The 23,007-nt window shown below is 34.6% G+C and overlaps 1 protein-coding gene across 1 annotated transcript in view; it reads right to left on the bottom strand.

Annotated features, from left to right (window-relative positions):
- The window catches only part of LOC149775412 (beta-ureidopropionase-like), a 99,984-nt gene that overhangs the window by 72,710 nt on the left and 4,267 nt on the right, over positions 1–23,007 (bottom strand). Inside the window, exons 2-6 of the mRNA XM_089943164.1 lie at positions 20,184–20,355; positions 16,173–16,260; positions 11,982–12,076; positions 10,055–10,139; positions 5,267–5,343 (exon numbers count right to left, since the gene is read on the bottom strand). Coding sequence (XP_089799290.1) covers positions 5,267–5,343; positions 10,055–10,139; positions 11,982–12,076; positions 16,173–16,260; positions 20,184–20,355 — 517 coding nt within the window. The remainder of the gene's footprint in view (positions 1–5,266; positions 5,344–10,054; positions 10,140–11,981; positions 12,077–16,172; positions 16,261–20,183; positions 20,356–23,007) is intronic.

Here is a 23,007-nt window from a genome sequence, read left to right as displayed (position 1 = left end):
CACCACCAAGTTACATACATATCCATGAAAAAATGTCCCAACCTCCCAAGCTCTGCCCCCAAAGTATGGATCTTAATTTCAAACCAGTTAAACACTATCAATGACCAATAATTTGAAGTCTCAATTATAAAGGTAAAATAGCAGGTGCCTGACATCACACAAATTGTGAAATTATTACAAATTTTATATGCAATTATCATATACAGTGCAACCCCTTACAATGGTAACCTCCATTAAACAAAAAAAAAACTTTCCTATCCAACCATGGTTTGGTATTTTTTTCCCCTTTTTATTCTATTTAAAAATGTTAGCTGCTATTCAACAGCATACTCTTTATCCATCCAGAATGTATCTATCCCATTAGTGTATGAATAAAGGATGTTGTATTGCAAGTTAAATGTGTCTTCCATTCAAATGCACCATCCATTCAGTATGAATCAAATTTCTAACACCACTGTGAACACCAAAAGACCAGCCACAATCATACAGTATCACAGTATTAATCATACTTCTAATGCCACTGTGCACATCAACAGACAAGCCCACACCATACTGTATAAATCAAATTTCTAACACCACTGTGAGCACCAAAAGACCAGCCACAATCATACAGTATCATACAGTATTAATCATACTTCTAATGCCACTGTGCACATCAACAGACCAGCCACAATCATACAATATGAATCATACTTCTAATGCCACTGTACACACCAACAGACCAGCCACAATCATACAGTATGAATCATACTTCTAATGCCACTGTGCACACCAACAGACCAACCACAATCATACATGTATGTTGTTGTTGTTGTGGGGTTTAACGCCATTTTTCAGCACGATAGGCTATACATGGCGGCCAGTGTTAATGGTGGAGGAAGAACCCGGAAAACCCTGGAAAGAACCACCGACCCACGAGAAGCTACTGGCAAGCTTTCTCACATGCCCACATTGGCTGAATCTTAGACTCGAACCGCCGCAGACAGAGGTGAGATGGCAGTGATCCGTAACGAAGAGCGCTTTAGACCACTCGGCCACTCGGGGCCCCCATACATGTATGAATCATACTTCTAACAACTGCAAGGAACATCAACAGAAGGAGCCCTATCAACATATTCTTCAGGTATCTTGCCATAGCTGTGGGCCCACATACTACATTTGTCATTTAAAAATATAGTAAATAAATGTGCTGCAAGTGTCTAGTAAAGTTAGTCTTTATCTACCATTTTGGATCAAAGGGGTTGCCTTTATTAAAAAGTGTAAATAAACCCATTCAGCATTTTTCAGGAAAGCAAATTTTTAAGTAAAATATGTTTCTCTGATAACACTTACCCAGTCACATTATGTTAGGAATATTAGTCTGCTACCTCGCGATTCCATCCCTACTAAAATATGAAAAACATCTTATCCTGTATATTTTTACAAAGGGCAGTAACTTATGCCCATTACCTCCCCTTGATACCAACCAGGTGTCATCAGTTTTTAGCTAAGTGAGACACTAATGTGGAGGCTCACATGAACGAGTGGTTGGGAGGGATTTTAAGTAATGTGATTGGGTAAGAATTCTCAGAGAAACATAATTTACTTAAAAATTTGCTTTCTCCTTCAAATAAGTTCCCCAACCACATTATGTTAGGAGAATAAATAATAGGAGGAGGGGATGCTGAGCATCCAACCTCTACCTCTGGTATCCTTCTGGGACATGAGTGGTTGGATTCCCCATATGAAGGATAACCCCTTCTCCTAATGACACAAGCAACACAGCCTGGGATCCCTTCATCTGGGACTCATATGGTTGAGAAGATGAAGTTGAAGTCTTCTCACCTACAAAAAAGTTTTCACTGGCGAATCCAGCAAAGCTAACAGGGCTGTGTTGATTGATCTAGTTGGGTCTGGTGGCCATCTGTGCTGCTGCTACCAGCCCTCCCAGATCCAAATTTTATCTTTGTGATGCTAAGTCTCTTGAGGTAAAACTTGAGAAGAATGGTTCTGCATGCCAGCCAATAGCTTCTATAATGTTTCAGATTAAAACATTGCATTCAAAAGCGAGGCTCGCAGAGATGGCCCGAGGCTTTTGAGCCATAATCTACTTCAGGCTACTCTGATCTGGTGAGACAAGAGATGTCAGAGTACACCAAGCGTATGACCCCCTTCAGCCAGGAATAATGGGCATGAAGCGTGATATCCTGTGTTCTGTCTCACAGAGACTGTTCAAAACTTAGGAGCAGTAAGCTATGTGAGAAGAGCCATTGCTCATGCCACAACTTGTCTCTGTACGTCTCAAATAGTGCTTGAGGGCACAGACAGGATCCAGCATGGCTGCAGCTCTCAACTTGTCTATGGAAAAGAGAGGATGAATGATAACTCAAAGGTTACCTACAGACAGCAAATGATTCTTGGCCACTAGGCCTGGTTGTGTAAGGAGGACTACTGAATGATCCGAACTGAACAGAAGATAGTTCAGGTCGATTGAAAGGACATGTAGCTCAATCACCCTGCATGCAGGAAGCATGTCTTGTATGATTGAAACTTCAGTGAAGCAAGAACAAGAGATTGAAACTTGCTTGAGTTGAGCTAAGTTAGAACCCAAGAAATTCCATTCTGGAAGCAATGTTATGGATTTTGGTTGCTGGAGATCAAAATTGTCTAACAGAGCTGAGAGATCTTTTATCATGCCCAATGTAATATCTGCCATGATGTCGGAATGTGTCAAAGATCATAGATCCCTAAGACGGTGAACATACTCTTGAATGGCAGCTGTTCTCAACCTGGATATGGAAGAAAGCAGGCAAGGACACTGGTAATCTGTTCTGGGGTACAAATGCTGATAGTATAATGAGAACTGCCGGACCATCCGATCTGAACTGAAGAGAATTCTGGTGACCATAAAGAGGGATGCAACCCTCTTACCCTGCATGCTGCAACTAAAGCTATCAGTAAACAAGGTCTGTATGATAGTGACAATAGCGATGTTCAAGAAGTTCGAATCTAGCGATGTTAAAAAACCTGACTGGATCCCTTTGGAGACATTTAAGGGATTTTGGTCAAGGAGACCAATATTGTCTAAAAGATCTGATAGGTCTCTATCATGTCCAAACATGCTAACATGATACTGGAATGTGTCCAATATGAGCAGTAGCCTTTGGTAGCAATTGTGGTCCAACTGTTTCTCCTCCAAGAACAGAGCCAGAGAAAGTCGGCCATGAGGGATAGAGGCACACAAGATGGTTACTCTTGAGATTCTCTCCAAAAATGAAAGTTTGAATTATCTGACAACCAAGGCTGTTCTGGTAAAAGCTGAGCATGTAGAAGAAGATACGGTTGACTCAGGTTTGCTAGAATCTTCCTGGTGTATTATCATTGGGAAAAAAGATCAGTGATACAGGTCTTGTGACCTCAAAGAGGTGCTATCAGAGTCATCTTGCCATTCTGACCCTGTAATTGTAGCACTGAAGGAGGGGTGGCAGAGGCCCACAACCCCTCCCAGATGGCTGACAGTGCATCTCACAGCCCAAGCTGCTGTGTCTGGAACTGGGGAGATGAAGGTGGGTAGCTGTTGATTCCACTTCGTCACAAAGCGGTCGATCATCGGATGCCCTTGAAGTGTGTGAATCTGAGTGATGACCAACTGATGGAGGGGCCATTCCATGTGAAGGACATGACCCCTTCGGGATCTATTCTTGGCGAAGCAACACTTCAGAATTTCACTATCATGAGTTCCGTAGTGGACAGAGTAAGCGAATAAAGTCAAATGTACACTAACCTGCACTGACCTTGTGTAAGGTAAATGATAGCATGGTGAGACGGTGGTCCTACAAGACGAAGTCTTGGTAAGTAACAAGTCTCTCAAAATATTGGCAGAAATTCTAAATTAAAGCATACAACCTGCAGTAGACTGATAAATCTGTACCATAAAAGCAAAATGAAAATTGGATGGGTCCACAGGAACACAAAAAAAGAGTTGGACTGTCAGAGGGTATTGCACTGTGTGTGTCTCAGCACACAGCAAAGCTAAAATCTGGTGACAATTGGTGGCATCAAGGGAAGGTAATGGACAAGAGTTACTACCCATTGTCTATCTAAAAATAGACAGGATAAGTTGATTTTCATCTTTTAGTAAGGCTGGATTAGCAAGGTAGCAGTTAATATCCCTAACATAATGTGATTGGGGAACATATTCAAAGAAAAAGATACCATTGTAGAATAGAATATTAAAGGTAGCTGTTAAATAACATACTTTATCTCTTTTACACTTGAAAAATTCAAGCTATCTTCACCTGCTGATTTGCTACTTAAAAAAAACAACTTAAAGCTTTCAATACTTCATTCTCAAATATTTCTGAGCTAAGAATCAGAACAATAAAATAATCATTGCAAATACCACAGATACATTGTCATTATTTTCCCTTTAGATGTTTTCAGTTTAAAATACTCAAACCATTCTGAATTGGAATATTATTGAAGCATTTCCAAATAATGTATGATTAGACATCAAACTTACAAGATCCCCAAAATATTTTGCCTCATCAAACACTCTCAAATTTGTTATTATTAACTTCAATCCAACATTTATATTTATTTATACATCCTTTTCAATATTTATTTGAGTTCAAGAACCTTTTGTTAAAAATCCTTAACGCCTGTTCTCCTAAACTGGTTTAAAAAAGGATATTTCCTTATTTAATTGCATGCATTGTTTTTAATTCCCACGTTAAAAAGCAGGATGATTAAAACAATTCATCCACTCATAGTAGGTGTATATATCTTCCTCATTATCCCATTCCTATACCGCTGTGCACCATGATATAACAAGAGAAAGGGTAAATGCAGAAGCACCAATCGATGCTTCGTACTGGTCTACAATGACAAAAGGCTTAACTTGCCGTTTAACAGTACACTCTTAACTGCCACCCATTATGTTTATTTTTTCAAACAAATGTTCAGAACACAATATTTAAACGTCATTATATATTCCTATGTACATTTAAATATAAGCTAAACAAAGTTAACAAACTCAACCTAATTAAGATACAATTCTTAAAATGTGTTCATGTGAAATGACTTCCTTTCATACCCTGTGTGCATGAACCAATCCACCCAATAAATCCATCCATTAACATCAATATTTACATTAAGGCCCGTCTAAATAAACAGTAATATGTGCCTTACTTTCCATATAATTTCACAAAATAATGACATTTACATAGTACAAGTGGGAGATATTCAAAACAATATAGAAATAATTTGTTTCACAAATTAATAATACCTCATTAAAATCCCCAACTCTTGGAATGTGGTTCTTCCTGGATTTTCCCATTACCTTTCCTGTGTTGGAGATAACAACTGGAAGAACAAGTAAACAAAGTTTAAACTATTTTCTTCCAAACTTTTACTTCCTGCCTCTCTTACAAGCATAGACTACTTAAAAACGGAGACAAAAATACATTTAGTACAGACTTTTCAGGACAAACTCTGAATGCCATATATATCACCTGTTGAACTAATTCTTTTTGCTTTCATGCCTTGATATAAGATAAGAATTATTCACTGAACTAACTGCTGTAATTATACAGGGCCAATGAATTCTTATTTTCTACAAATTCCACTAAAATTATTGCCACTAAAATCTAAGAGCATATAACTTCATGCGAAATTCTTGTTTTTCACTACTATGATCCAAGACAGCCTAAAACACACTACTATGATCCAAGTCAGTCTAAAACACACTACTATGATCCAAGATAGTCCAAAACACACTACTATGATCCAAGTCAGTCTAAAACAAACTACTATGATCCAAGACAGTCTAAAACACACTATGATCCAAGGCAGTCTAAAACACACTACTATGATCCAAGACAGTCTAAAAAAAACTACTATGATCCAAGACAGTCTAAAACACACTAATAATATCCAAGACAGTCTAAAACACACTACTATGATCCAAGATAGTCTAAAGCACACTACTATGATCCAAGTCAGTCTAAAACAAACTACTATGATCCAAGACAGTCTAAAACACACTACGATCCAAGGCAGTCTAAAACACACTACTATGATCCAAGACAGTCTAAAACAAACTACTATGATCCAAGACAGTCTAAAACACACTACTAATATCCAAGACAGTCTAAATCACACTACTATAATCCAAGATAGTCTAAAACACACTGCTATGATCCAAGTCAGTCTAAAACAAACTACTATGATCCAAGACAGTCTAAAACACACTACGATCCAAGGCAGTCTAAAACACACTACTATGATCCAAGATAGTCTAAAACACTCTACTATGATCCAAGACAGTCTAAAACAAACTACTATGATCCAAGACAGTCTAAAACACACTACTAATATCCAAGACAGTCTAAAACACACTACCATATTTTCGCGTATATTAGACGCATCCAATTATAAGATGCACCCATATATAAGACGCGGGGTTTGGCGATTTGTGTAAAAAATATTTTAAATAAGACGCCCACGAATATAAGACGCACTCGGCTTCGCGATCTGCCGAACTGAACAAACCCTATATTGACTCCAGATGACATAGCGTTGATTTTTTTAAAATAACTTATAAGCTACTTACAGTATTGATCTTATCTAATATTATTTTGTTAACTACTATTACATTATTGTTCCAATAAAGTTTAATCAAATCCTTTGAATAATTGTGTGTGTTGTTTTGTTCAAATATGTACCGGTAAAAATCCGTTTTCAAACCACGTGCATCAAAGTGGCTACCGGTACTTTCCTTTGTCATAAACGCAAATATCTCTAATGTTTCGATCACTCACCTGATGTAAACAAGGCTTTATTGACCGTTTTGGCTAGAGTTCAAAGAATTGTTTGAGGCAGGGCCGCAACGGTTATCGTTTGATCTTATCTTCCTGTAGGCGCTAGGCCTAGGCTTCAGTGGCTTGGGTTAGTATATACCGGTATATTCCGGTATATAGGGTATACGTGGGATCAGTCTCTTGTTATAAATAAATGAGTGATCAACCTCTTGAGCATTTATAAAATTTATAAAATTTTCACAATGACAAAGCGAAAATCATATACAGCCAATTTTAAATTAGACGTCATCAAGTTTGCCAAGGAGCATGGCAACAGAGCTGCACACCTTCACGCCAGCTGGTCGACAACATCGTGCAACGTACGTAGAGGTGTGTAATTGGGTTCTCCGGGCATTGGAGAAAGTGAAAACAACAACAATCGTCAATGGCTTCAGAAAGTGTCGGATAATTCCAGAACCGGCCGCCGATATCAGTTCTTCGGACGACGAATCGGCTGCATCTGATACCACTGACGCCAATGAAGATCGATTATCAGCGGCTATGGAGGTATTCGGCGACGAGAGTGAATTCGATGAAAGTTTCGATGGATTTAAAGCTGAAACTGATAACGATGAAGATGAAGATGAATAGATTTGTGTAAAAAAATAATTAGATAAGACGCCCACGAATATAAGATGCACTTAGGGTGCGGGGTAAGTAAAATTTAATATAAGACGCGTCTTATATACGCAAAAATACGGTACTATGATCCAAGCCAGTCTGAAACACACTACTATGATCCAAGACAGTCTAAAACAAACTACTATGATCCAAGACAGTCTAAAACACACTACTAATATCCAAAACAGTCTAAAACACACTACTATGATACAAGACAGTCTAAAACACACTACTATGATCCAAGATAGTCTAAAACACACTACTATGATCCAAGATAGTCTAAAACACACTACAGTAAAACCTGTCTTGAGAGACCACTGCTATGAGAGACCATCTGTCTTGAAAGACCAGGTTCTCCATGTACAGATTTAGAGATTATATAGTGTAATAACCTGTTATGAGAGACCACCTGTCATGAGAGACCATTATGTTTTGGCAGAAGGGGTGGTCTTTCAAGACAGGTTCCACAGTACTATGATCCAAGACAATCTAAAACACACTATGATCCAAGGCAGTCTGAAACACACTACTATGATCCAAGACAGTCTAAAACACACTACTATGATCCAAGTCAGTCTAAAACACTCTAATATGATCCAAGACAGTCTAAAAAACATAAAGCCATGACTTGCTATACATCTTTTGCAATAAACTCTCTAAATGTACATCTTTATACAAAAATGACATGGAAATGTACAGTAAATTATACTCTTCGATCTTATGCATGTAAAGAAAAGAACTGTCACCAATATTTAGACACAGGACTTTCCCTAACTGAAGATCATATATTACTCTCAGTTCATTCATCGAGCTAAGTGTCTGTTGCTCTCAGTGAATTCTTTCATTCTATAACCTATATTCAGCTAAAGTGTCTGTTGATGTCAATAAATACTTCCATTTTAAGGTAATAACTGTAATAAACAGAAGAATAAGGAGCAGATAAATACTGCAATAAACAGCAGAATAAGGGGAGATCAATTATGGCAGAAGTTTTATTCCTGATTTTTTGTAAACACTTAATATATTTTAAATTTGTATTATGTTTTATTTACAATAATTGCATTCTTTTTAGAATGTTTGTATTTAGATAATTTCTTTTTATAAGTTTATTGGAGAACGATGTCATAATTATATGTTTATGTTGTTTGCAGTTTTACTTGTCTTGTATGGAGGTATATATGATATTGTTTATTATGATGATGGCAAAATTACCCCTTTTCAAATTAAGTTATAAATAGGAAACTAAAAATATTAATTAAATTAGCTTACAATTATTTTCTTCTATTCATATTAAATTACCTCAGATATTTTCATTTCTATGACTTCTGGCGTTTTTTTAATCATTTTTTGCATTGATTTCTTATTTTGGAGCTTTTATTATTATCCATTTATTTAATTAACAATTATTTTCTTCTATTTATACTTCATTTTTAGCATATAGTGTGTTTCATTTTCGTTTTGGAGCATTTTAATTTTATTTTCATTCAAGAGCCTTTCATTTGTTACATAATTCTGAACAAGATATTAATAACAATAATAATAATAATAATAATACAGAAGAACCTGTCTTGGAAGACCACCCTTTCTGCCAAAACATAATTGTCTCTCAAGACAGGTGGTCTCTCATGACAGGGTGTAACACAGTATTATCAATAAATATGTGCATGAAGTACCTGGTCTCTCAAGACAGGTGATCTCTCAAGATAGGTTCTACCATAATAATAATAATAATAACAATAATACAGTAGAACCTGTCTTGAAGACCACCCCTCTGCCAAAACATAATGGCCTCTCAAGACCGGTGGTCTCTCGCAGCAGCGGTCTTTCCAGACAGGTTCTACTGTAATAACAATCTTGTTCAGATCAGGGCATATAGCCTACTTGAAGACATTAAATATTATACAATAATCTCCATAAAAACTGTATTTTCAGCGATGTATGCCAAAAATAGTCCTTAGATCTAGCAGCAAAATAAATGACCCAAAGATTTAATAATTCATAATTTCCTGTTTTTTGTGATGTCAATAATAGCCAGCCTTGAATTGCTGGCAATATATTATCAACAACCCTGGCTAACTTAGCAGGAATTCACGAAGTATAGGCATGTTGCAACATAATATACTGACAAGTGGACAATAGTTAATTCAATACATTTATTCCATGTAACACTTGCAGTTATTTCTTTATTGCCATACATTATAGCATAAGTTGTAAGAGGTTGGGATTTTACCGTTTCATTTCCTGGAGGCAGGGTTCAGTTCAGTCTCCTGGTACACTTACATCAGCAGCAATTTCAAAGGTGTCCAGAAAAATGTGCAATCAAAACATTTTTTGTTTTTGCACAAAATTCTACCTTTTTCAAGCAATTCCAGCAGACGAGCAATCCTATTATCACAAGTGTTCAAAAACAGACATGTGCTTTAAAAAAAAACTGGGTTGTTCACATATGTCAGGTCCACAACACTACTGTAGTAAGACCATTTTGCATATAACATTCTGAGTCAACTCTTAGGACAAACACCTACTACTAAAGACAAGGGACTACAATGAGGCCAAAAAATCTGATTTCTTACTTCTGGAATTTCCAATATTACCTGCTGCGTTGGACAGAATTTCTCCATGATTCTCATCTCGTTCCAAGATAGGAGAGACGATCACTATGTTGTACTTTTTTGCAAGCTGCAGAAATCAACACCAAGAATGTTTCATAAGTTCTTTAATAATAATAACAACAATAACAACAATAATAATAATAATAATAATAATACAGTAGAACCTGACTTGAAAGACCACCCCTTCTGCCAAAACATGCCTTTCAAGACAGGTGGTCTTTCATGACAGGGTGTAACACAATATTATCCATAAATCTGTGCATGGATGACCTGGTCTCTCAAGACAGGTGGCCTCTCATAGCAGTAGTCTCTCAAGATAGGTTCTACTATAATAATAATAATAATAATAATAATAACAACAATGATTATACAGTATAATCTGTCTTGATAGACTATCCCTTCTGCCAAACATAATGGTCTCTCAGGACTGGTGGTCTCTCAAGACTGGTGCTATTGTAGTAGTAGTAATAATAATAATAATAATATTAATACAGTAGAACAACCGCCCATTCTGCCAAACATAACAATAATAATATTGTAGAACCTGTCTTGAAAGACCACTCCTTCTGCCAAGAAATAGTGTTAAATTACAAAACTGACACCCACAAAGATAAAACAATTCACAGTGTTTACCTTATTTAGACTGAAATCAATGTAACTGAAATGAAACATAAATAAGCCAGTTGATATTTTTGTGTTTAACTTTGCGCAATAAATAGATTTTTATTGACATTCTAAAGCCTTGTCTTATAAGAGCAGAGTGGAAATCTGATTTCAACCTATATAATCTATAACACTGGATATAAAAGAAAAAATAAAGACTGAACAATTCAAATACAGAGTTTTGTTACCTGGCAATCCATGCATAACAGATGTAATTTTGGTACCTTAGTAAGTAATTATGATTACAGCAAATTTTTCCTTTGTGCCAACAATGTCTGGCATATGATTATTTTGTCAACAAAATAATAACTTTCCACATAATGTGAAACTGGCAACTGAAAGGCTAATGTTACAACCATATGGTCTACGTAACAGAAAGAAGTGAAATCAACAAGTTTAGTATAGTCAACATATTTATTTATTTAAGTTACAATATGAAAATTTAAGAGGAACTTGCAGTATTATCTATTAAATCCCAAATAATTTTAAAAGTTCTTTCACAAGTCCAAAAGTACAGAGTGTTCCAAATGAATTCCAATATTGAATGTGCTGATGTACCAACAGTTTTGACATAATCCAGAATATCTTTGAATGAATTCACAATAATCCTAAAAAAGTGATTTTGTCCAAAATGGCAACGAGAACTTTTTAATTCCAATGAATAATTTAAATAAATGATTCCTCTCATATCATATCTGAACAACAAAAAAAATATTCCTAAATGAACTTAAAAGAGGAATGAAATAATTTTTTTGTTCTCAACCACACAAATGACTCTGTCAAATATTTTCAGTGGTTCAAAGTTTTTACCATGAAAAAGGATGCAAGTCAATGATTTTAATCTTTTGCAACACTGAACTCAGGGCAGGGGGCATAGCCATGGTATGCAACAAAGCGCTCATACCATACATGTAACAATCTTTTACTGAAATAACATCAGTATTTAAAAACTTATACTGACAAACAAAAATTAAAATTTACAGTGCTTTTATTTATGTGGTGAGTTTGACTTTGACTTGGGATTTGACTATGATATATAGAACTTTAATATGATATGTGACACACCATTAGGTCATCATATATACCTGGGCAAAGTTTCAGCAAAGTCTTTCAAAAAATTTGCAAAGTTATGGGCTGGATAACAAAATGTAAATGGACAAATGAACAGATGGGCTGATGGGTTCAGATAGAATGTTTTAAATAATGCACGCATATTAAGACAGGTATATATATATATATTAATTACCTCTTGCATCAGCTTGATAGTCGGACCATCTTCTGCTGATTCTGCAAATTCACACCATGGGTGTTTCTCTCGGGTGCAAAAAGCAAAGGGCATTGCTAAAATGGAAAATATTGTTCAACGAGAATCACAAAATTAATCTGAATCCTGGAATGCACATGTTACCATTTATCAGGTATCTATATCATAATAGAATACGTCATCATGTTCTGTGATAATGTACCATGTAAGTGACACTTGTTTATAGTAAAAACTTTTGGAGTCTGTAATGACCATCCTTTCTACAATAATTTACCATTAAGTAGCACTTTATGTTTCAAAACACTTGGTTAACACAAGAGCAAAAAATATATATGCATATTTTATTTGAAAACATAATGCTTCTTCTTGTACGCAGATGAGGGGGATAATTTATGAAAATATTGCCCATCTATCAATATATAATTGTTCTTTCTTTTCATAATGCTCTAGTAACAAGTTTTACTGTTCCACTTTATACAACTTCCATCTAGTCAACCATGGTACCTGCAAATATGCATTACTGTGAAACAAAAATTATAAACAAGAGATATCAACCACTTGTGTAGTTGACATGTCTGCCTGTAAATGCAAATTCACATGAATTGAAAATCTGGAGGTGAAATAAAAACCTGGAACACATAGCTACTACACTGTCAATTAATGTTGGTATCATTTATACTCTTTTTTGACCATAGGTTGTTGTTGTTGTTGTTGTAGGGTTTAACGCCATTTTTCAGCACACGATAGGCTAGGCAGCCAGTATTAATGGTGGAGGAAGAACCCGGGAAAACCCCAGAAAAAACCACCGACCCACAAGAAGCTACTGGCATGCTTTCTCACATACCCACATTAGCCGAATCCAAGACTCGAACCCACACAGACAGAGGTGAGATGGCAGTGAGCCATAATAGAGAGTGCTTTAGACCACTCGGCCACTCAGGGCCCCTGACCAAAGGTATAGAATCACTTTCTTGGCACAAAATGGAGAAGTCATTTATGCAAGCAGCATTGTCCTCTGGATCTAGGAACAAAGACCTAGTCTATAACAACAAGCTGATATAGAAGATACACTTGCTTAGCATTATCAAGGGAGGTAATCTGTACAATAAGCATGGATTTCTGTGTTCTTGCCTCCCCTGAGGACCCACCATTAAAAACTCCAAAATCATTGAGATTCCCACCCAAAAGAACTAAGGTAACTCAGTGGTTAATTCAATGAACTCATGGATCAGAAGATTTCAGGTTTCATTACCACTGCCTAAATCCTCATTATCACGCGTGGATCTTACATGGTAAGTCTGATCAAAACTTGTTCAAGAAAATCCTTCAAACAGTTTAGGTTTAAGAGCAATAACACTCTTGTGCTGACAGACTGACAGACAAAAAGCCATTCCATAAGGTATTCTGGTCTATGAACAGGACATGGGTGATGTATCTTACAATTTAATAAGCATCACATTATTTTGGATTTCATCCATCTAACACACCTTTTGTGCTAGAAAGAATTACTTACAGCACATGTATTATGCTGAAAAATTTAATTCTAAAAAAGGAGCATTTGACATTTGAAAACTGTTTTTAATAGCTCATTGTTTGGCCTGGATACTTTGAAATTTTGACCAGTTAATAATTTCAGATTTAGGGTATTAGTAGATTCTTTTCACTGGAAAATGCTGTTCAGATAATATGAAGCAGTTTTTGTCGATACCTTATACATAAATTGGGCCTTTCTCAAGAATATTTTTTTCATGCAGTTTTAACACACTGATTGCATGCACTGGATTCTGAACAATATATATTTGCTGATAAAGAATCATTTTACAATGAATGCTGATAAAGAATTATTTTACAATGAACATTATCTATTTGCTGATAAAGAATTATTTTACAGTCAACATTATCTAATTGCTGATAAAGAATTATTTTACATTCAACATTATCTATTTGCTGATAAAGAATTATTTTACAATGAACATTATTTGCTGATAAAGAATAATTTTACAATGAACATTATCTATCTGCTGATAAAGAATTATTTTACATTCAACATTATCTATTTGCTGATAAAGAATTATTTTACACTGAACATTGTTTATTAGCTGATAAAGAATTATTTTACATTGAACTTTGTCTATTTGCTGATAAAGAATTATTTTACAATGAACATTATCTATTTACTGATAAAGAATTATTTCACATTGAACATTCTCTATTTGCTGATAAAGAATTATTTTACATTGAACATTGTTTATTTGCTGATAAAGAATTATTTTACATTGAACATTATCTATTTGCTGATAAAGAATTATTTTACACTGAACATTATCTATTTGCTGATAAAAAATTATTTTACATTCAACATTATCTACTTGCTGATAAAGAATTATTTTACATTCAACATTATCTATTTGCTGATAAGGAATTATTTTACCCTGAACATTATATATTTGCTGATAAAGAATTATTTTGCAATGAACATTATCTATTTGCTGATAAAGAATTATTTTACATTGAACATTATCTATTTGCTGATGACCGCTCTGGTGGTCTAGTGGTTAGAGCGTCCGCCTCGGATGCGGGAGGTCGTGGGTTCGATCCCTGGCTGAGTCATACCAAAGACTTATAAAAATGGTACTAACAGCTTCCTCGCTTGGTGCTCAGCATTAAGAGTTTAGTGTTAGGACTGGTCAGCCTGGTGTCAGGATAATCTGACTGGGTGGGACATCATGCTACATGTCTGTGGCATGATACCCCAGTGCTTGACATCACTAAAAACTGCCACATTGCAGACAACGTAGCGATATGACTCAAAAATTGTTAAAGCTACGTTAAAAATCCAAATCAAACACACACATATATTTGTTGATAAAGAATTATTTTACATTGAACATTATCTACATGTATTTGCTGATAAAGAATTATTTGGCATTGAACATTGTCTATTTGCTGATAAAGAATTATTTTACACTGAACTTTGTTTATCAGCTGATAAAGAATTATTTTACATTGAATATTGTCTACTTGCTGATAAAGAATTATTTTACATTGAACATTGTCTACTTGCTGATAAAGAATTATTTTACAATGAACATTATCTACATGTATTTGCTGATAAAGAATTATTTTACACTGAACATTATCCATTTGCTGATAAAGAATTATTTTCCATTGAACATTTTCTATTTGCTGATAAAGAATTTTTTTCCATTGAACATTGTCTATTTGCTGATAAAGAATTATTTTACATTGAACATTATCTATTTGCTGATAAAGAATTATTTTACATTCAACATTGTCTATTTGCTGATAAAGAATTATTTTACATTCAACATTATCTATTTGCTGATAAAGAATTATTTTACACTGAACATTGTCTATCTGCTGATAAAGAATTATTTTCCACTGAACAATATCAATTTGCTGATAAAGATTTATTTTACATTCAACATTATCTATTTGCTGATAAAGAATTAATTTACAATCAACATTGTCTAATTGCTGATAAAGAATTATTTTACACACCCTTGTGGTAGATTTATCCCCATGAGTCATAATGGTTGAACGCAACTTTTGTAAAAGGTAACACTTTGTAATGAATTCTCAAATGGATGTATCAGTGAGAACATTGCAGCACTGCAGTCTGCAGTCCTGCTCTTTTCTGTCATGTAGTTCTTAGCAGGACTTTGTTCCCCCAAACAATCACATTGACGAGTGATAGGTCAGTCTAATTCAGATAAGTGGGCTCTCAAACTGTACACAACCCTAGTGTACTTGAACACAAGAATCTACATCACAAAGTGTTATAGTAACAAAATGTATTTAGAGCACTTTTTTCATGTTGAGAACAGCAGAATAGTTGAATGAATCATAAATACTTGGTAATAAGTCAAGCCAAACTGTAACTACATAAACCCTGATCTGTCATCACATAATGTGCCAGTATCTCAGGGTCTATCTTGTTTGTTCTATTACATACTCCCAAAAAACTTCATATACACAAATCTGCTGGCGCATTATGTAACAGCAAATCTTGGTCTGTGTAGTCTACTGATGGACTCAACTTATAAGTGAGTATATATGGTATCTAATGGAATTACCATCATTAAATAGATTAGTTAATCATATTATTATTATTAATTATTATCACGTTATGCAAATTGCATAATGACTTACTCCATGCTTCCTGCATACAGATGATATTGACATCACAAAGAGCTGCCACCTCAATTATCTCACTGATTCTCCTGTGCAGTGCTTCCAGCTGGAAAAACAAGACCACACATTTTTCAAACATTATGACAATTTCTGAAAGATTTGTTCCTTGAAAAATATCAGCTACAGGAATTTGTACTGTACAGAAGTTTTGCTTTTATCAGCACTCTGTGCCAGCAAGAATGGGCTGTTTTAATGAGATGCCTGCTAAAATCAAGCATTCTGTGTATAAATTTGTGGTATAATCAATTATTATTACAAAGTTTCTATGTCTGGAATAAAGTATTATATGAACAGGGTCTGAAAATTTTGCTTTTGGCTTGCTGGTCCAAGACAAGTAAGACCTTATATTGTCCAGGTCAGCATACACCAAGAACAGGTCCAACAGCCTAGTCTAATATGTAAATATTTAATAGGTGCATTAACCAAAGCAAAAGACAGGAAAACATTTTTTTTAAATTAATGCAAACTGAAAATTCAGACAACTACTTCATTGTTTATTCAATCACATAAATATTTTACTAACCCCAACTCTTACAAAGTTTCCAACCATGTGATCAGGCCTTGGTGGATCCTCTTTGAATCTCAGAGTTGCAGTATACTAAAACTTAAAGTCTACAAGTTCACAACATCAGATTTAAAAACATTTGAACACCAAAAAACAAATAGACCACATTAGCAATTCAAACCTCCTTTAGTGAAACAAATGCGATAACAACTTGTAAAGTCAATTTATATACAGACAGAAGTCCCAAAAGTAAGAATTCACTTGGCAGATAGCACAACCTCGAATGAATTCCACCTTGGCCCTGGAAGTGTATGTCTCAAGTGCTCTGTTTTCTCTGAAGAAAGCATCAATCGGGCAATAGCCTCATCAAGATAGATATCAAAGGGTTATGGTCCCTATGACACGGTGAATAACTGTTTGCAAAAATTCACTTGAGCTAAGAAGATCCTCAAGTCAATCTTCAGACACTGCTTTGGAAAAATTCAGAGTTGGTGAGGAGATATGCAATCAACTTTGTTATATAGCAGAGTCAGAAAACACTCCACTTCTCAATATTATGCAATACACATCATCAAGAAATTTGGCCCTTGGGGACCTGACATTCTGTTTAAATATAAGTCAGTCATCAATATAAAGTTTTTTATGTATAGATGTTACTTATTACAAAGTTTTCTATGTGTAATTTGTCACTTATTACAATGTTTTCTATGAGTAATTTGTTAACTATTACAATGTTTTCTATGTATAGATGTTACTTATTACAAAGTTTTCTATGTGTAATTTGTTACTTATTACAAAGTTTTCTCTCTAATTTGTTATTTATTACAAAGTTTTCTATGCATAGCTGTAAGTTATTACAAAGTTTACTATCTGTAATTTGTTATTTATTACAAAGTTTTCTATGTATAGTTGTAAATTATTACAAAGTTTACTATCTGTAATTTGTTATTTATTACAAAGTTTTCTATGTATAGTTGTAAATTATTACAAAGTTTACTATCAATGTTTGCTATTTATTACAAAGTTTTCTATGTGCAGTTGCTACTTATTATAAAGGTTTCAATGCACAATTTGTTACTTAGTACTTCTTAAAATATTCTGTATGTCTAATGTGTTACTTATGGCAAAGTTGTCTATGTACAGATCTGTTTTACAAAAACAATGTCATGCTAAATTTGTTCCTTCTTAGAAAGTTTTATACTTATTAAAAAGTTTTACATGTCTATTTTTATAAGAAAGTTTAATTACAACAAAAGATATATATATATATATATATATATATATATATATATATATATATATATATATATATATATATATATATATTGGTACTTATTACAAAGTTTTCTCTGTACAATTTGCTACTTATTATAAATGTTTGGCAAATTACTGATCAGCAAAACTCTAAATATTTTGGTGGTAGTTTTAGAGTAGTTGTTTAAAAGTGATATATGCTTGTATGCTACGTTAAGTCAACACTGTGCTACATTAGGTCAACACAGATAAAATGAAATGTATTCCAACATGTCATACTTGTATGCTACATTAGGTCAACACTATGCTATATTAGGTCAACAGAGATAAAATGAAATGTATTCCAACATGTTGTACTTGTATGCTACATTAGGTCAACAGAGATAAATTAAATCTATTCCAACATGTTGTACTTGTATGCTACATTAGGTCAACACAGATAAAATGAAATGTATTCCAACATGTTGTACTTGTATGCTACATCAGGTCAACACATAAAATGAAATGTATTCCAACATGTTGTACTTGTATGCCACATCAGGTCAACACTATGATACATTAGGTCAACACAGATAAAATGAAATGTATTCCAACATGTCGTACTTGTATGCTACATTAGGTCAACACAGATAAAATGACTAGAATGAGGGATATAACATTAGTCAGCATTTATTTCAAGTATGACTAACAAGTTCATCAGTTCACTCCTTAGTATTACATCCTTAGCATCACATGGCCCTTATGAAAAAACAGCTACTAACTAAAAAACTACCCAGTAAGGTATATGTCAGTGTTTCTATCATACACGTTTTCATTACATAATTTTAACAAGCATACAATTTGTTATTTACAGTATACATCTATTAATACAGTTCTCTAGCAATACATGTTATTAAAAGTTTTTTGTTACATCTGTAATTGCAAAGTTTCTATCTATACATATGTTATTACAATGTTTTCTATCTATACATCTTTTATTACAAAGTTTTCTATCAGTGCAAGTGTTATAAAAACACTTTCTATCTATACACATCATTACAATGTTTCTTATCTATACATCAAACATTACAAAATTTTCTTTTTGTATAGCTGTTATTACAATGTATTTTATCTGCACATTATTACAATGGTTTCTAACTATACAGTTTGAATTATAAAGTTTAATATCTGTATAGCTGTTATTACAATGTTTTTATTCTACAAGTTATTACAATGTTTTCTATCCATACATCTTTTATTGCAAAGTTTTATAACTATACATGTTATTACAATGTTTTTTATCTATACTTATAATATTACAAAAGTCTGGAGGCCCAGAGTGGCCGAGTGGTCTAAAGCACTCAACGTTACGGATCACTGCCATCTCACCTCTGTCTGTGTGGGTTTAAGTCTCGGGTTCGGCCAATGTGGGTATGTAAGAAAGCTTGCCAGTAGCTTCTCATGGGTCAGTGGTTATTTCTGGGGTTTTCCCAGGTTCTTCCTCCACCATGTATACTGGTAACCATGTATAGTCTATCTTGTGCTGATAAATGGGGTGTGTGATTTGGATTTTTAATGTAGCTTTAACAATTTTTCAGACATATCACTACGATGTCTGCAATGTGACACTTTATAGTGATGTCTAGCAATAGGGTATCATGCTGCAGACATGTAGCATGATGTACCACCCAGTCACATTATCCTGACACCAGGCTGCCAGTCCTAACACTAACCTCTTAATGCTGAGCGCAAAGCGAGGCAGCTGTTAGTACCATTTTTGTAAGTCTTTGGTATGACTCAGCCAGAGATCAAACCCACAACCTCCCACATCCGAGGCAGATGCTCTAACCACTAGGCCACCGGAGCAGAGCTGATAAATGGCATTAAACCCTACAACAACAAACCAACAACAACATTACAAAAGTTTCTATCTATCTTAACATCCATGACAATTTCTAGGTTGCAATGAAAAATAATATCTGTATTTCATGTAAGATTTGCAGATCAGAAAATATGGTCATGCAATTAAATTTCTCTCTAAAAAGCTAAATAAGTATTTCACTATACATCATTCGATCAGGAGAGTTGTAGTTTCAGAACATTAACGATTTTCTAATGAAACAGCTGTTGCTAACACCATACCAGAACTCACTGCAGGGGAAGCATTTCTACTTCTTTTCAACCCAACATTAAAAAAGACAAACAATATGCAATAAATTTAAAGAGTTCACCTGGTCAGACACTGGGGATGTTGTAGGTAGAACAATTTTATTTTGTATCAGTCCAACCCTAACAACTCTTGGAGGTCGTACACTCTCTGGTAATGCTGTGAATGCATATCCTTTCAACTCAAAATCTCGCTTTTCAGCCAGGGATGAAGCATCACTAGGAAAATCTAGGCTCCTATTGTGAAAAAAAATCAACAGTGTATGCTGTGATTACACAAATAATAATATCATACAATAAACTTAAACATTTCCAGACAGTTTTTTTTAATTTGCCACAATGACAGTCATATTGGATGCAAAACTTGCACCTTTTTCATTTAGAACAAACATCCATTCAGGAGATTTAGTGACAAGATGTTCATTATGTTCATTGTGGCAACCATATCTTGAGGTCAGATTAGCAGCACTTTCATTCAAGACAAACTAGGTATCATATACAATCTTCTGGTGAAAACTGTACATGTATATTAATGTGGCTTTTCATTTTGAAGAAACTTCCATATGAAATCTATTGGTAAAAACCCAAGGCCAATATGACTTTCTCCTCCTGAATAGAGATAACAAGGCTATCAGGACATAGAATTTATAAAGATTTTAAATTATCTACTCTGGCAGCCACAGTGCATGCAGAACTAGCACCATGTTGATATGAACTTCCATTCGAGATAATTAGTGAAAAGACATTCAATATGTTCATTGTGGCAACCATATCTGAGGTCAGATTAAATACCATTTTCATTCAGGACAAACCAGATAAAATAATTTTAAAACCCTATGTAAACTTTCCATTTTCAAGAAATAGCTATACCAGCACCATTTTTATTTAGTACCAAGTATGAAATTATAAGAGGTCTTCTGGTGAAATCCCAGTGCTGATGTGACTTTCCATCTAGCAGCAGAAATAAAATTTTCAAGACAGTCACTGTGGTGGCCTTATTGGACATCAGATCGGCACATTTTTCAAAACTAAGTAGATACCATAAGTAATCTTCTGGTGAAAACCAATTTGACTTTCTATTCAAGAGCAGAGATAACAAGACTTTCAGGACAGACAATTTATAAAGATTGGTTTAATTAGCCACTATGGCAGCCACACTGGATGCAAAATTGGCTCCTTTTACATTTAAGACAAACTAGAGGCCATCAGAAGACTTGGTGGAAACCCCCAAACCAGCACAAGCAGAGATAATAGACTTTCAAGATGGCTGTCTTGATGGCCATTATGGACATCAGCAGGGTTTATGTTTCGTAAAATGCAGGAGAGCTTCAAACAACTCTCCTGGTAGTGATGAGGAAAGTTATTAACTCTCCTCAAATATTTACAACATCGTTGTTTACAGCACATCATAGTTTATGGCATGTGATGTCATATATCAAAATGGCAGAAACAGTGAACATTCATTATTTGTGAAAGTAACCTTTAATGAAATCTGGAGCAAAAATTGAAAACGTCAATGCGAAAACATCTGGAAATATTTGTTTTGAACAATAAGTTTGAGAACAGTGATGGATCCCTCTCCTGGAAGTAATTTAATGAGTTTCACAGCATGCAAGAGCCATTGCACTCTTCAAAATACAAGCCATGCATTAGATTGCTACCATTTTTATTTACAACCAACTCGACATCATAAAAAATGCCCACACTTAAAAGACAAGTAGATGCCATGAGTAATATTCTGGTGGAAACCCCATGTCAGTATGACTTTCAGTTCAAGAGTAGAGATGGTTGTCATGGTGACCATATTGGACATCAGACAGCTACCAATTACATTTAGGACCAACTAGGCATCATGAAGAGTATTTTGTGTAAAAACACATGTTGAAATAACATCTATTTAGAAGGAGTGGCAAAAACAATAGTTTCAAATGGCTGCTGTATCAGCCATGGTGTATATCAGCAGTACAGTTTTCATTTAGGATCAATTAGACCTGGGATGAATGAGTGTATAAGAGGAGTAGCAATAAGAAACTTGTACTAACAGACAGATGCATATCAAAAGACAGATGATGGACAACATTCCTTCCCATAAGCATTGACCAGTGCACTGAATATGCACAGCAAAGACTTGCCAATTTACTATCATAAATATTGCTTACTACAAAACATAACAAACTTGAAAAATATATCTGTTAGTTTTCATCTTATTGTCCTTTAGACTGTTCATCACGCTATATTAGTAAATTTCATGCAAACAAACTAAAAAAAGCAAATACCAAAATGCATATTATCCCAAATAACAAATTCAAAGCAGGGGCATATTTGAAATCAAGAAATCCAGTGAAGAAACTGACACTACTGATTGAAAAGTATTTCCAAGAATTCAAAATAACGCTATTTCTTCTTTTTAACTGCTGAGTGCTGAAACCATCTCTATATTCTTGAGCGATAAGATTTTCAAATTAGCCATTATGGCATCCATATTGGAATTAAGAACAGCACCATTTTCATTCAGGACAAACTAGACACCATTAAGAAGAAATCTGATGAAACCCAATCTTGATTCTCCATTCAGGTGGACTTGCAATAAAAAGATTTTCAAGATGGCAGTTTTGGTGGCCACATTGGATGTATGGGATGAACCATTTTCATTTAGGTGGCGCTCACCAGTTTCGTATTTTGCATAGGTTTAGAATTTCAAAGAAAAGGAATTTGCCTGGTTGTCCTCACTGGTTATACTGGCTATTTAAAAAAGACCTTGTATATCTTTGGTATAATTCAAAGAACCTTTAATTCCCTTTAGTTTGGTATATGATTGATGGGTATAATATGGGCTATAGAGTATACAGCTTGGCCTTACTTCAAATGTGCACCTCTCAAAAAAACTGC

This window comes from Sinohyriopsis cumingii, chromosome 19, assembly GCF_028554795.1.
Source record: "Sinohyriopsis cumingii isolate HCF-2022 chromosome 19, ASM2855479v2, whole genome shotgun sequence".
NCBI classification, from domain to species: Eukaryota; Metazoa; Mollusca; class Bivalvia; order Unionida; family Unionidae; genus Sinohyriopsis; species Sinohyriopsis cumingii.
Note: the sequence above shows the minus strand (reverse complement) of the source record. Positions and strands in the feature narration are given on the sequence as shown.